General features: G+C 38.2%; 1 protein-coding gene across 1 annotated transcript in view; it reads left to right on the top strand.

Moving 5' to 3' along the window:
* SYN1 (synapsin I) overlaps positions 1–16,753 on the top strand; it is a 132,818-nt gene that overhangs the window by 105,454 nt on the left and 10,611 nt on the right. Inside the window, 1 exon segment of the mRNA XM_070741167.1 lies at positions 11,251–11,313. Within this exon segment, the coding sequence (XP_070597268.1) occupies positions 11,251–11,313 (63 nt within the window).

Below are 16,753 nucleotides of genomic sequence, written 5' to 3' on the forward strand. Positions count from 1 at the left end.
TGTTTGTATTTCGATGCTGTCCTTCTCTGTACACTCAGGGCGGCTTACAAGACAAGAAAATACAAATTACAACGTGTAGAAAACCCAAACATAAAATCTAATTCTAAAACCCCGGAATTGTTAAAAACAGGCACCAACATTCATCCTATCACAATCACACACTCATATTATCGTCCGGAGCAGGATACCAGTATTCAACGGCCTCAGGCCTGCTGGCAAGAGGTGAGCTTTTAAAACCTCACCTTTTAAAATCTTTAAAATCTTGAATGTCACAGTATTCCATTAAAAAAAATGCTTTAATTGTGAGGTGGGGGGCCCAGGAGCAGGGAAGCCCACAGCCTTATGCAAAATGATGCTCTGACCAAGTGGATATGTGTGGGGGTATTGCTGAGATCATGTCTTCCCTCAATTTCTGCTCCCGTAATGATTCTGGTGACTGGAATTGCTGCCGTAATTACCACATGAAAAAAGTTATATGTGAGTATTGCATCACTTCATAGTTTCCTGTTAGGACTACATTTTCAGTGGAAACCAGAGTAGGAGTTTTTAAGTGTTTGGAGAATACGGTTCTTGTGAAATGAAAGTCCAGACATGTTTGACATTATGCGTGTTTATTATTCAGTGTCTTCTTCACTGGAGGAGGCTGATGACTGATTAAGCTTCAAACTGATCAAAAGAGGGAGGGTTTTAAACCTCTTTCTTCTGGGTGGTCCTCCTCCTAAAACTAATTCCATCTTTCAAAAGTGCTAATAATATCTCAAGAGATTGCGCTGTTGGTGGTAGGGATTTTTGTCCAAAGTACTGTATGGTTGAAAGGTTTAAAAACATTCTTGGTCTGTTCCATTTCCACATCAAGGAATGGAGGTGCTATTTAAAATAAGGTAAACAATCAAGAAGAATCAGATTTGTATAAAATTTGGGAAAGGATTTATATATGGTTGAATAAAAAGAATACTAAATGAATGGGATAGAAAGAAATATATATATATGAATTGATTATCTTACAAGTTTTAATATATGAAAAATTTAAAAAAAATCTCTTTTTTATATTCTCTGTATTGATCATACAAATTTTTGTGTTTTCTTTTCTGTATTAGAAAGACTTCTATTTTAAGTGGGGCAATTGTAGCCCCTGTATATGTTCAATGTTTGTTTGCTTTGTTTGTCCTTTTATGAAAAATTAATAAAAATATTTTTTTTGAAAAAAATTAATAAAATAAATAAAATAAGGTAAACATGAAAAATTAAGCAATTAACCAGACAATACAGGTCACCTTCAACTTGCAATCATAACTGAACCCTCAATTAGAGCTGTAAGTAGTAATGATCTTTAAATGGATCCCCACAGGAGCACACCCTTTTACAACTTTTTTTTTGCAATGGTCATTAAGTGAATGTGACCATCATAAAGAGAGCACATGGTTGCTAAGCAAACATCACGTTATTAAGTGAAACCATTGTTCATTATTGGGCATTTTCACCAGAAAACCCAGTTTCCAGAAGAAGGGGAAAAAAGTCTAAATCACTTTCATGTGAGCATTGAACTCTGCAAATGGCCATAAATGCACGCCAATTGCCAAGTATCCAAACTGTAATCACGTGAACACAAGTGGTTGGTGGGGGGAGTAGGGCAATCTTCATAATTTCATACCTGTCTGATTCCCATTTAGCTTTCTTGGAGTCAATTAAGTGATTGGTGGTAAGTTGCGCACTGCCTGAAATATTCACGTTAATTTAACAGTAAATCTCAAATCTGTTCATCTGCCTAGGAAGGACCATAGTTAACAATTACATTGCACAAGTAGTCCTCGACTTACAACGGTGGTTTATGACCATTTTTCATACAACCATTGCAATATCCCCATAGTCAAATGTTTTACATTCGGATGCTTGTGTCGGGATTGTGTGATCATGTTTTCGTGACCTTCTGATAAGCAAAGTCAATAGGAAGCCAGATTCACTTAACAGCTGTGCTAGTAATCTAACATCTGAGTGATTCACTTAACAAATGTGGCAGGAAAAGTTGTAAAATGGGGCAAAACCCACTTAACAAATGTCAAACTTAGCAACATAAATTCTGGGCTCAATTGTGGTCGTAAGTGTACTGCATTCTTCTATATTTCTGATGATTGAACTTGGAAATACAATGCTAAACAAGATGGCATATTGGTTCACGTGTCAAAAGAATGTGTGTGTGTGTGCTATCAAGTGCGCAGTGCCCACATCAATTCCCTCCCCCTCTGCATGCGCACCCCCACCCGCTGCTCCTGCGCATGAGCACAATCCCTCCCCCATCCCCACGCATGCGCACAGGCCTCACTGAAGCCCGGGACGGTGAAAAAACAGCTAAATGGATAAACCAGGAGTTCAGAAAAACAGACTTCCGGTTTGCCCATTGTGCTATTTTTTGCACTCCGGAATCTTCAGGGAAGCTTCCTGAAGCCTCAGGAGTGGGGAAAACAGCACAACGGCCAAACCAGAAGTCCGTTTTTCCGAACTTCCAGTTTGCCTGTTCGGCGTGGTTTTTTTGCACTGGCTAGCATGCACATGTGCACTGGAGCTGACATAAGGTTTATTTTCATTAATTTTCATATCGGAGCTCTCCCGTGTCACCCGTGGCACACGTGCTGTAGGTTCGCCATCACAGGCGTATGTGATGGAAATTGCATACAGTTAGAAAGTACCATTTATGAGTTCCTTAGAGCAGTGTTTCCCAACCTTGGCCACTTGAAGATATTTGGACTTCAACTCCCAGAATTCCCCAACCAATGTTGGTTGGAGACTTCTGGGAGTTGAAGTCCAGATATCTTCAAGTGGCCAAGGTCGGAAAACACTGCCTTTGAGAACTGTAAGTTCCAGCATTGTTTACAATCCAAAATGATTTGAGGACAAATATTGCTTTAAACTTGAAGAGTAGATTTCCAGAACATGGAGAACCATTGACATATCCCCTGGCCTAAAAAAAATAACGTAATAGTGATTTTTGGTGACCTTACTACACCAGTATATAAATAATGTGGTATAAAGTGGCATGTGGTTCCTTAAATTTGTTTGGCTTTTTTCTCTTGGAAATGACACTATAATTAAATTGCCCCTTCTATGGCTATTTAAAGGTGATGTTGACATTTTCAAGGAACCAAGGTTCCTTTCCAGGCTCTCTAAACTATTGTGTAGATCAATGAAGATGAGTTAAATGCGGCCACTTGTTATGTTGCTTACTGGACTACAGCTAGTTGTGTTTTTATTCTAGAATATGTACTATCTTTGTTCTTGCTGTTCAAAGTGTAAGCAGTGTATCAAAGTTTTTGACAGATTGATCAAACCTCTGCTACTGCCTTAGACCGTCTAGCTTCCCAAGACTGCTCACTAATTCCTTAGGTTTTTTTTACCCTTCACTCCATTTTCTGGATGCGTTGATGACAAAGATTTGCCTTGAACATTAATATTAAGTTGACATGTGGTTTTTCAAAATTGCAACCTTTCAAAGAATGTCTGGACTTGATGAGAAATTCCTTGTTTCCTTGAGTAGCCTTGTTTCTCTGTGGCTTAATCCCTCTACTCGCTAAGAATTGGAGATCAGTTGAAATTTGTGTCCTGCTTTCACCCTGAAGATTAACTCTTCTGTTAAGAAGTGTTAGTATAAGGAAAGGAAGTTGTTAAATGGGGGAAGTAAATAAAACATTTCCTGTTACAGAATGTCTGCAAAGAGGGACAGTGACGTTTTTCTCAAAGACTATATTTGATATTAACTAGCTGGGTAATACAGGTGCTGCTTGCTTAACCATCACGCATTCAGCGATCATTTGAACGTGTGATGATGCTGAACGAGTGGTATTTATGACCCGTCCTCAAATTTCTGTCCATCCCTGCATTCATGTAGACACCATTTGCAATCTTCTTTGGCTTGCTACAAGCAAAGTCAATGGGAAAACCAGAAATAAGTTGCAAATGGTGACTACCTGAGGCCCTTGCTTAATGACACTGTGGGATTTCTTTAATGTTGGCAACCAGGAGGTGCTGGAACTGCTGTCACTAAGTGAGGCCATCATGTTGCACCACACTTTCCAACCACATCACTTAGTGATGGAAATTCCATTCCCAGTTGCTATTGTTCACCAAGGACTACATGTATTTGATATTCAACACTAACATTTGAGGACATCAAAGACCAAGTTTTAAATGTATAGTAATACTCTGCAATAATGTTCAATGCAAAGGGTTATTTTGTAGTCACCATGAACAAATTCTATATGATTTCTGTTATGTTGTCATTTTCTTAATCCTAGTAGACACTTACTGTTATATTACTATAACCATGTTGCTTGTATCTTTCAATTATTTTTGTTTCCTATTATGATTTGATAACTATTAGTAATTTAAGTTATTACTAAGTGTTGTATCTTTTTATTCTTGATGAATGTATTTTGTTCTCCTTATATACACTGAGACCATATACACCCAAGACAAATTCCTTGTGTGTCCAATTGTACTTGGCCAATAATAGAATAATATTTTGTTCTGTTCTGTCCTATTCTCTAAATATGCTCTTGTAGAAAACCTAAACAAATGAGTGTGCATGCTTTATAGTTTATATCATTATAAATATTAATAGCCAGATTTTAGAATCAGAGTTTTGAATTCTCAAAATTTGAAAATCCTACCTTTATTTCCAAAATGTGTTTCAATACTACAGTACTGTGAAACTAACTTTTCTGCTAAGGTCACAATCACTTGACCTTTCATAATATTGATTACTCCTATGTTATATGGGTTAGAGGTGACTGATATTCTTGTTTGTTTTTATATAATTTTTAATTAAATTTTTCAAACACATAGTAATATAAATTAATATTAAAAAGTGCAAGAAATAAGTTGAATAAAAATAAAAAGGAAAGAAATAAGATAAAAAATGGCTTCTGATATTCACAAGTTATAAGTACAAATCTATTTTAACTTCTCTCTCTAAAGTTTTATATCATAATTGTTCTTCTTTCTATAATCTATCATATCTAATCATGTCTCATTTCATTTTTTAATTTTTTAATTTTTTAATTTTTTTTGCAAAATGTCCACAAGAAGTTTTTAATTTTCATTTTTTAATTTTTTAATTCATTTTTTAATTTTCATTTTTTAATTTTTTTTTGCAAAATGTCCACAAGAAGTTTCCAGTTACTAATAAATGCAGACAATATTTTTTCTCTAATGAAAAAAGTCTACCCATTTCATCAAAATCTATCAGGTGTGTTTAGAGGATATAATTTTTTGTTATTTTGCAGTCACCTCACTTCACTTACCAGTTGTATAGTCAATTCAACCATCTTTTAAACAAGCAATTCTTGCATTTTCCCATTACTTCTTCCATGTTTGTTTTTTTCTATAAAAATTGATTAAGAAGGAATAATTGCGTAATATCTTTGAATGTGATGCCAGCAGCACCCAGATGTTGCTCAATTATCCCATTTGTAAAGGCTGAAATCCCCATTACTTACTTCCAATCCTCTTCTTTCTTTATTAAAAACAAATCTGAATTGTCTGAGTAATGTTCAAACTGTTTATTCACTGTTCCTAAAACATAATACCAGGACATGCGTATTGCTAGAAATCTTCCAACTAAATCTTCCTGCCAGGAAGTTATTATTTTTCCATTCTTAATATTGCGTAAGGGGAAAAAAACAAAGGATAGGGAAGCGCAAGAATATTAACAAGTGAAAAGTGTTGTCTAAATATCCTCCAAATATTGTAAAATTCTACCAGTATGAATAAGGTAGAGGGATGTTTAAAAAAATGTCTTGAAGCATCACAAGTAGTTACTGAAGCTAATTTTGGTATATTGAGGCATTTTTTTTGTACACCATTTAAATTTTAGTGAAAAGCATTGAATATTTATTTTTTTATTTATTTAGTTAGCTAGTTACTTAGTTAGTTAGTCCAATACTAAATAATACACAGTGAAGGTTATAGAGAATACACTCGAAGTAAAATATATCAAAGAAAGAATAGAAGAGAAAATATAGGAATAAAATATATCAATGAGAGAATAGAAGATACAGGGATAGAAGAGAAGATATATGAGATATCGGAGAGGCAATAGGACAGGGGACGGAAGGCACGCTAGTGCGCTTATGCACGGCCCTTACTGACCTCTTAGGAATCTGGAAAGGTCAACTGTGGATAGTCTAAAGGTAAAATGTTGCGGGTTAGGGGAGGACACTACGGAATCCGGTAATGAGTTCCACGCTTTGACAACTCAATTACTAAAGTCGTATTTTTTACAGTCAAGTTTGGAGTGGTTAATATTAAGCTTGAATCTATTGTGTGCTCTTGTGTTGTTGTGATTGAAGCTGAAGTAGTCATTGACAGGCAGGACATTGTAGCATATGATCTTGTGGGCAATACTTAGATCATGTATTTAGATGCATGGGTATCTTGCAATAAACCAGTCAGAGGTTTAGAAACACACTGGGAATTTTTAAATGTTATTTTGTGTCTCCACCTATGATCTGTAACTTCTGAAGTGGCACTCTGAGAACATCGCAAATTCCACCTTTGATTTTGGTGGTGCTTCATACATTACAAAATTCCTACGTAGGAGGACGAACTTTAGATAGTCATATCTGATGACTCTACAATGGTTGTGTAACAGGCAAAATCATTTGCATGCTGATTCCATGCTGATGATGAGAGTTGAAGGATTTTGTGATGAGTCAAACATCTGGACCTGCTTTCCTCAACTTGATATCCTCCAATAAGTTGGACTTCAACTTGTGAAATTCCCAGCCAGTGTGACTTTAAGTATACTTCCCTGAGTTCCGGTATGATCTTCTTTAAAAGGTTAAGAAAGTGTATTATTTTCTTGGTGATAAGTATGCAAGTGAAATTGGGATTCTTTTTTCTTTCTTTTACAGAAAGAAATAAGGAAAATTACAGAATTTGGGGAAAATACATTTAAAAACTCTATAAAAACAAAACAAGCAAACAACCAACACAAATGGTGAAAACTCTATTTGTCAATCAAAACAGATTTCTAGAGGTTGCCTTAGAAAAAATGATGTCTAATATTACAAAAATGTCCCAAAATCTATGCCCCAGGAAAAATGATGTCTAATATTACAAAAATGTCCCAAAATCTATGCCCCAGGAAATTGCATTGAATCTCTTTTGATTAAGAGATAAAATTGCCTTTTTAAAATGGGTGTCACATATCTCCTGAATCTAATCCTTACTACCAAAAATATTGCTATTTTTCTAATCCCTCAAAATAATTTTCTTAGCATCACCCCAGTCGATGCTAATCACAACTCCTCAAAAATAGTCAAATTCCAGAGTTTTAGGATTTAACATCTTTAACACTAAAAATTTCCCCCTTTAATCTATTTATCTACTGTACCTTTAAATATTATTCCAAAATGATATTAGCAAATTACAGGACAAAATCATATTAATCAATGAGCCCTCAATTATTTTGCATCATCACTAGAGAAAGTCATTCTCTAGTGCAAGTATTCTGTCTTCCCTTCCACAATGTTATTGTTTTTATGGTAAGAGAAATTACGGATGAAATGTTGGTAAGACACAGAGAATTACAAATGGAAAACGACATCATCTGAATGGGTCTCCGTGAATTCCATTAATGTGGCCAGACATTGCACACTAAAAATTGTTTAAATCATATTAAATTATATATCAAGATCCAAAGTCATGGGAAGGCAGCATTGCAAGATTTCTGCTTTCTTACCTGTGCCTTCCTCAAAACGCCTGTGAAAATGTTAAGATCACATGTAACATTTTTAATAGGAAAGTGTTAATGTTAAATAGAAAAGTTTTAATGTTTTTAATAGGAAAGTGAACACAAGAACAAGGGGACACAATCTGAAGTTAGTTGGGGGAAAGATCAAAAGCAACATGAGAAAATATTATTTTACTGAAAGAGTAGTAGATCCTTGGAACAAACTTCCAGCAGACGTGGTTGGTAAATCCACAGTCACTGAATTTAAACATGCCTGGGATAAAACATATATCCATCCTAAGATAAAATACAGGAAATGGTATACGGGCAGACTAGATGGACTATGAGGTCTTTTCCTGCCGTCAATCTTCGATGTTTCTATGTTTCTATGTTTACACAAAATCTGAAGTGGGATGTTCAAAATCTTGTGATACTGTACATTACATACAGTCTTATGAAATTTTGGAAAATGTAATGAATTACAAGGTTGTGACGAGGGAATCCTGCCTGTTACGAGGTGGCATTCAGCAAATGAAAAGGTTTATCAAATCTGTCCTAAGATAAACAGGGCTTTATATAACGCATATTTCAATTTAATTCGATAGTAAACTGGCAACCCAAGCAGTTAGGTTCCAAATAGATGCAATAAAATCCTGATAAATTGCCCCCTTTGGCAACCCAGCCATAATATTTTACATTATCTGCAGTTTTAGATCCAAGCTCAAAAGCATCCTCTGGGGGAGTTCATTACAATAATTTAACCATCGCCATGATTTAGGACTATAATTCCAGGCTCAATTACAGTCATAAATTGAGGACTACTTGCAAAGATGTCATTACTATTTTGTATTCCTCATTTCCCTGAAGAACATAGTTTGAGAGAAGCTTTATTCTGTGCTTGGTATACTGCCTCATCTTGCTGGGACATAGTTAAGCAGTGTCAGGTATGGATAGTACCTTTTTCATTTATTTACACTAGGTAAAAGGTTTGCCCAGGGGCTTATTTTAAAATGCTGCTCTAGGTGGCTTACAACAATAATTTCTAAACTAATAAAAACATAAAACTGGCATCTTAGTCATCCCCTTGGGATGCCCCAACCCCAAACATCCTCACTCAATTCCAATGCCTGGGTAAAATGGTAGCTTTTTAATGGTAACTAAATGGTAACTAAAAGTCTGGGTACTTCCCCTCCTCTCCCTCCCTCCCTCCCTCCCCCCTCCCTTTCTTTCTCTTTCTCTCCCTCCCTCCTTCCTCTCTTTCTCTCTCTTTCTTTCTCTCCCTCCATCCTCTCTGTCTCTTTCTTTCTCTCACTTTCTCTTTCTCTCCCTCCCTCCTCTCTTTCCTTCTCTCCCTCCATCCTTTCTTTCTTTCCCTCCCTCTCTTTCTCTCCCTCTCTCCTCTCTCACTTCCACCCTCCCTCCTCTTTCTCTCCCTCCCTCCTCTCTTTCCCTCCCTCCTCTCTTTCTCCCTCTCTCTTTCTTTCTCTCCTTCCTCTCTCCCTCCTTCTCTCTCTCCCTCCATCTTCTTTCTCTCACTTTCTCTCCCTCTTTCGCTCTTTCTCTCTCTCTCTCACCCTCCCTCCTCTCTTTCTCTCCCTCCCTCTTCTCTTTCTCTCCCTCCCTCCTCTCTTTCTCTCCCTCCCTCCACTTTCTCTCTCTTTCTTTCTCTCCCTCCCTCCTCTCTCTCTCTCTTTCTCTCCCTCCCTCTCTGCCTCCTCCCCTCCCACCTTCTGTGTATGAATGTATTCCACAAATGACCAGGTAGGCTAGGTAGACACCCTGAGGGAGAAGACCTAGAACGAACCCAGTCCCATGCCATGTAGGACTGGTCTATACTATAGGTAGTATAAAATGATGGAAGCAAATAACAAGAAACAAAACAGGAGAGTAAATTCAGTTGCAATCAAAATTAAAACCAGTATTATTTACATCACTTGATGTTGCTTCAATTTTGATTGGCCATTGTTTCAGTAATGTGTTTATGTGTTCCCCAAGAATACCTTCTGGTCACATATTAAACTTCAGGAGGGGGGGATAATTTAAACCTTAACTGGGAGACCTCTTTTCCCAGAAATATTTCCCAGTAAAAGGTACGTACTACAAGCTGCTTCCAGTAAAGCTGGATTTCACGACATACCAAGATAGTCTATCTACCACAACTAGGACATTGTTGGCTGTTTTACCAAGAGCTTCCGCTTTCCGTTCAGCTGCAGGAAAAAATAGGAAGATTGATAGCTGATTAAAGCATGTAATCAGTTACATTAAAACCCCACTTAGGTTAATAGGAAAATATTATAATACAGAAAATAAAAATACAAGTTTCTTCGTATCCCATATACTTTGGTTCAAACAATCAGAATACTATTATTCTTTACAACTTATACACATAATGCATGATACTGGTAACTTTTGGAAATCTTGGCAACACCTTGATATTCTCTTTCCTAACAATATATTTAAGCCTTTTCAAATCCATGATTCCTGGTATAAACGTAATCTGCAGCGTAAATACATGCACAATTATCAGTAAGAATAGCATTTGTGTGTTGTATGGAATATGTTGCAATTGTCTGGAAAAGTAACTCATAAATTAATAGATGGAACAAGTATATTCTTTTTGGGTGAACATTTATGTCTTATAAATTTAGGCTGGATTTCAAGCTGATACATGCAGGTTTATTTAACACTGGAGAGTTGCAACAGTACAGATCAAATGTCACTGGCGGAATTTCATACATTCAGTGTATGCATGTATTCAAGTTACAAATCACCAAGTATTAAGGAATCATTGGGTTGTAACAAAATACTGTAATAAGATTTTCTGCCTGCCATGCCTTCCTTCCATTGACTCTAAATTGCTTACAAGGCCCGTTTCATATTAAGATTGAAAACAATTCATAGTTGTCCATTTATTTATTGAGTTTATTTATTTGTGCATGGCCATTTGGATCATTTTCCTCTGTAAATAAATGAAGACACAAAATTTTTGGCTCATTTTAATTGGGATATCTTTATATAGCTTTAGGACTTGAGTGGAGAACTGGCAGAGGTGGGTTTCAGCAGATTCTGACCAGAATCGGTAGCAGAAATTTTGAGTAGTTTGGAGAACCGGTAAATACCACCTCTGACTGGCCCCACCGCCATCTATTCTCTGCCTCAAGAGTGCCAGTCCCAAATGGGGATTTTGCAGTAACCTTCCCCTGGAGTGGGTGGGAATGGAGATTTTACAGCATCCTTCCCCTGCCACCCCCACCAACCCATGTCACCCTACGGCCAGAATTGGTAGTAAAAAAAAACTGAATCCCAACATTGAGAACAGATGATGTCTTAGGTCATATTTATTCAGAAATGTTGAAAATAAAAAAGGGTTCGTGAACTTTTAACCACCAGTATACATGACTCCTTGTTTTGCAATATTCTAATTTCTTTTAATGCAGTGACTTTTTAATGTAGTGACCATGGTGCCTAATGGCAGTGATTGTCAACATTTGGTGATTCTTCCTTCTTATTTTTCTTTTTTCCAGCTGACAACCTCCAAATACCCAGTGGTGGTAAAGATGGGCCATGCTCATTCTGGAATGGGAAAGGTGAGGTATAAAAGTTCTCAAAAAACCCTCGAGCATAATCACAAACCACCATCCTGCAATAAAATTCACCCAGATATTCCTCTGAGATATGTTAATGCAACCCTTTTGCTAAAGATCTTTTCCCACTTGCGTTTAACCATGGCATAAACTTCTTGTGGTGGCAACTATCTTTTTTGTTACCATGATTTTGCTTTCCCGTTTCCCCAACTTTCTGAAATGGGCTTTCTCAGCCCTCCTTTACCATATTAGGATTAAATTAGCATTCCCCTACTCTTTTGTCACCATCCAAGTATTAACTTCTGTAGGATCACCCATTAGCTCAGAGTATGATTATCAGATGTTTAGCAAAAGGAGCCTTTTTTGTTCTGGTATTATGAATGATTGAATTGGAGGAATGTGCATGACTGTACATGGGGTTTTCTAACACTTTTAGTAATTTTTTATAGTTCTTTTAAAAGTAATTTAGATTTTGTTATACATATATTTGCATTTATAATGTTGTACGCTGCCCTGAGTCCCCCCAAGGAGGGCGGCATAGAAATCTAATAAATAAATGAATGAATATATAGTATAGTATAGTATAGTATAGTATAGTATAGTATAGTTTATAGTATAGTATAGTATAGTATATACTATATTATACTATAATATACTATAATACAATATAATATAATATAATAATAATATAATATAATATAATATAATATATAAATAATAGGTTCTGCATTCACTTTGGTGGATCACAAGCAGGTCATGCTGCCACAAGTGAATTCAGACCTTGTCAATTATAGAATTATTAGTGAATATTTTAATTATTTTCAATTTTTGGAACAGGATATTTTAATTCACTTTATTCATTAATTTATTTATTCATTCTGGTATCCTTTGTCTGGCAGGCATAGCCTTAACATAAAAAATGGTTCAGCTTTTGGGGTATATGTTTTCCAATAAGTGTTAGCTTATTTTGTATAGTATTTCCCCAATAAGTGCTAACCCCAAGTTCAGAAACTCAGCTCTGTGACCTTAATTAGTACCCTCCCACTGGTGTGACAGCTGCCTGAAATTGACCAAACCTCAATTAGAAGTTGAAGCCTTTTGCCTCTAAGGGCTAAAGGTCTACACATGCTTGCTAGTCGTTTCCGGCTCATCTTCGTTTCTAAGCCAAAGAACCAGCGCTGTCTGAAGATGTCTCAGAACACTGTTACATTCCCACCAAAGGTGGTCACTATTTTTCTACTTGCATTTTTTACGTGCTTTCGAACTGCTAGCTTGGCAGAAGCTGGGACAAGTAACAGAAGCTCACTCCACTATGCGGTGCTAAGGTTTGGAACCGCTGAACTGCCGACCTTCTGATCGACAAGCTCAGTGTCTTAGCCACTGACCCACCACATCTCATCTCTTCTCAGTACTGTATTTATTTATTCCCCCACTTTACTGTGTGCTTCTTTATTCACTTGTAACCCCTTCCTCTCCAATGAATAAAATACCATATAGCAGTGATGGTGAACCTTTTCTTCTTCGGGTGCCGAAAGAGTGTGGGTGCGTGCTATCGCATATATGTGAGTACCCACATTCATAATTCAATGCCTGGGAAGGGAGAAAACAGCTTCCCTTGCTCCACAGAGGCCCTCTGGAGGCTGGAAATGGCCTGTTTCCCTACTTCTGGTGGGCCCAGTAGGCTCGTGTTTTGCCCTCCCCAGGCTTCAAGGGGCTTCCTGGAGCAAGGGGAGGGTATAAACGCCCTCCCCCATCCTCCGGAGGCTCTCTGGAAGCCAAAAATGCCCTCCCAGAGCCTCTGTGTGAGCCAAAAATCAGCTGGCCAGCACACACATGCACGTTGAAGCTGAGCTAGGGCAACAGCCCATGTGCCAGCAGACATGGCTCCGCGTGCCACCTGTGGCACTTAATCCCATCCTCGTCGCCAATGAAAAATACTGACACTGGAGTCAGATTAAAGCAAAGTCTATTCACTGCATAGCAGAAACAGAGTTGCTATATGAAATGTATCCAGGCGCGAACTGCAACAGTAATGGCTTTCCCGGCTTTTTATATATTGTTTCTTCCCGCTCAAAATAACTGACCTGCATTTGAATTTCCCGGGCATTTTAAATCAATCACCATTCAGCAGTCTGTGACATAAGGTAATGAATATTCAACAGTTCGCCATCACTGCCATATAGGTAGTGTATCCAATTGTCCCTGCAGACTTTTCCCTATTCAGATATCTGGCAATGCTACCTTGGAGGGGGTGTCATGGGATTGTCAGTGATCTGAAACTGAGGCAAAGAGCCAGGCACAGGGATACTCGGTGGGGTCAACCATTTTCACCCTGTTAAAATGTTCTTCTCACTCAAAGCAGATTGACTCAGCAGTGGCGAGAGGGCCTGCAAGGCAACTCCAAGGTTTTGTTTTTTTTAAAAAATGATCTAGATTAATTAGTTTGCCTTCATCTTTGTTTATCTCGGTATCTGTTACATGCTGATCGCTTAGATCCCTGCTCTGCCTGGAATGCAAAGTTTAATACCTAGGCCACAGAGCTGCTAAGCTCCTGCTTTGTGTCTCTTCCCAAGTTGCAAGTAACAGTATGTTCTTTTCCTCTTTCCTAGTTTATTTTCATTGTTGAGAAAGAAACCCATTAGATTGTAGGGCATTCCTGTTTTGGCTCTGAGGTCCACATTTCCTCTCCTTTTCAGGGGGCAATTGTGGGAAGAATAAATATTTCTTCCCAATAACTTCAGCCCCAATTTAGCTGCAAATAGATCTTCAGCGTTAAAATATTTCCCAGCAACTCCAGTTGCAATTCATAATTCCACTTTTGTTTAGGAACAAGTATAGATATTTGTTTTTGTTTGTTTCTTTATTTAGCTGTACTTGTGACCTAGCCCGGTCCTGGGCAGCATAAAACCACAAATAAAGGCCAAAACAGAAAGAACCCACAATATAACAAAAACACGAGAAAGTAAAAGCAGACTCAAGATAGCTACCCGCAACCATTCAACTGGGACCAAAGACTTGTTAGAGCTTTTGAGCTGTTTCCAAACCATCTGCAAAGTGGTGGCTGAAAAATTATGCAGAGGGGGAAGGGGATATTTCCACCAAGAAGGCTTGCTGTCTGATCCATACCTGCTTTACATCACAAAATGAGGATGAGGTGGGGGTGGGAGTGGCAGATCGTCTCTGAAAGACCAGACTGGATGAGTACATTTGGCTGGAGAGATGTTGCCTGATGTTTGTGAAAACAACAACAATGAGAAACAAAAATAAAGGAGGGAAAGTTGACACGAACAGAAGAGAAACAAACTGCACACAATCCAGGCAATTTCACTCATTGTTGATAAAGTCCTGGGGGAAGCTGAGTCTTTAAGGCCCTTCAAAACACCAGCAGGGTGCGAGCCATCTGGATCTCAGGGAGAGATTCATTCCAGTGAGCAAGTTATACGTTAGAGGGCTTTATTCAATCAAAGGAACTCGGAGAGTGCCAACCCTGCCAGATTAAATCAGGCAGGTTGATACTATGGGACATATTAGATAACCAGGCCCGTACAAGTAAGGCTTTAAAGGTATTATCTGGAACCATGAAACCATGTCGTCAGGCATGGGGGAAGTGAGATACTCCTTTGCCCCCAGGCCTATACAAGTTATGCATGGTATGTTTGTGTGTGTTTTGCTTTTTAATAAGGGGTTTTTAGTGACTTTTAATTATTAGATTTGTTGTACATTGTTTTTATTATTGCTGTGAGCCACCCCGAGTCTGCGGAGAGGGGCGGCATACAAATCTAATTAATAATAATAATAATAATAATAATAATAATAATAATAAATAACATCTGCATACCAAGGCATCAGTGATGGGCTACCAAAATTTTTACTATCACATTGTGGGCGTGGCTTATGCATTTTGTTTCAACATCTTTCAGTGCAAGTTGGGTGCTCTGGGGTGGAGCTCCAAATTTTGCTACCGGAACTCATTCATGACCGTGCCTATAGGAGCCCATCACTGACAGGCATGCTCATCACCACCATCACTGCTGCATTCTGGACCAATTGAATAGTCTTCAAGGATTGCACTGTGTAGAACATGCTACAGTAGTTAGGCCAGGAGGTGACCAGGCATCAGTGACTATCTGAAGAAACTCCCATTCTAAGAAAGGACAGAACTGGGGCTCCAGATGAAGCTGTGCAAAGGTCTTCCTGGCTAAGGCTACAACCTGCTTCTCAGGCAGGAGCCTGCGGCCTGGGGAGACTGCCAGATTGCACACTCTGGAATGGAGAAATGCAATCTCACTCAGTCAGAGATGGAATATCTCCAGATCCGATAGACCAAATACCCACAGCCACTTGGTTTTGATGGGATTGAGTCAGAGAGGGTCCTCCCCTGTCCAAATCTGCATAGCTTCCAGACAAGGATAGAACATCTTACTTGACCAATCCAGAGTCATCAATGTATCAAAACTCCAAACCAGTGGATTACCTCACGTAGTAACTGAAAAGGAGATGAAAAGAATGGAGCATGTGAGTTCCCACAAAAGAGGGGTCATGATAATGATCTCTCTCTCTACTTCCCCCAACAGTATCAACAGGAATTGGTCCAGAGAAAGGAAGAAAATCACTGTACTGTATACATGTGCCTCCATTCCCTAGCCCATGAAACTGGCTTAGAAGGCTACTATGGTTGACAATATTGATAGCCACTAAAACAGGGGAGCCAAATTTGCTGCCCATGGGCTGGATGAGTCATATACTGGCCACCCCCACCCCCCTTTTTAGCGAAGAGGGGAAAAGGGGCGGCATACAAATCTAATAAATAATAATAATAATAATAATAATAATAATAATAATAATAATAATTATAATTATTATTATTATTATTATTATTATTATTATTATTACACTGCAAGTTTGACACCCCTGCACTAAAAGATCAAAAGCACAAAGGATGGCTGCACCAACTTCATCTTAGCTCTACCATAAGTCATTTACATCAATAACCATCAGTCCTGTCTCAGTACTAAATCCCAGCCTGAAAGCTGACAGAAATGGGTTTGGATAATCCATTTCCTTCAGGTTTTCACCAACTGCAGCGGGGCGAGCGAGCGGCAAGCAGGGGACCAGTTCAGCGGTTCAGCCAGCTGGCCATCACTACCAGTTCGGCGACCGTGGCCAAATGTCCACCATATCAAATACCCATTGGGTCCAAAGATTGCTGGCATCATTGGTTCTTCCAAGGCAAAAGGCATCACATCATCTCATTTGTCAAAAAGACTGACACTACAAAATCGACCCAACCATTAGATAAAGATTTCTGCTAGTTGTTGATGGCAGGCTGAATTCATGAGAAAATGATGTCCGTAGGTGTTCCCAAATAAAGAACTTCTAGCACTGTTTAACTCACTGTATTTTTCAGAATATATAATGCACCTCCACCCCTCCAAGGATGGAA

This window comes from Erythrolamprus reginae, chromosome 2 (assembly GCF_031021105.1).
Source record: "Erythrolamprus reginae isolate rEryReg1 chromosome 2, rEryReg1.hap1, whole genome shotgun sequence".
Taxonomy (NCBI): Eukaryota; Metazoa; Chordata; class Lepidosauria; order Squamata; family Dipsadidae; genus Erythrolamprus; species Erythrolamprus reginae.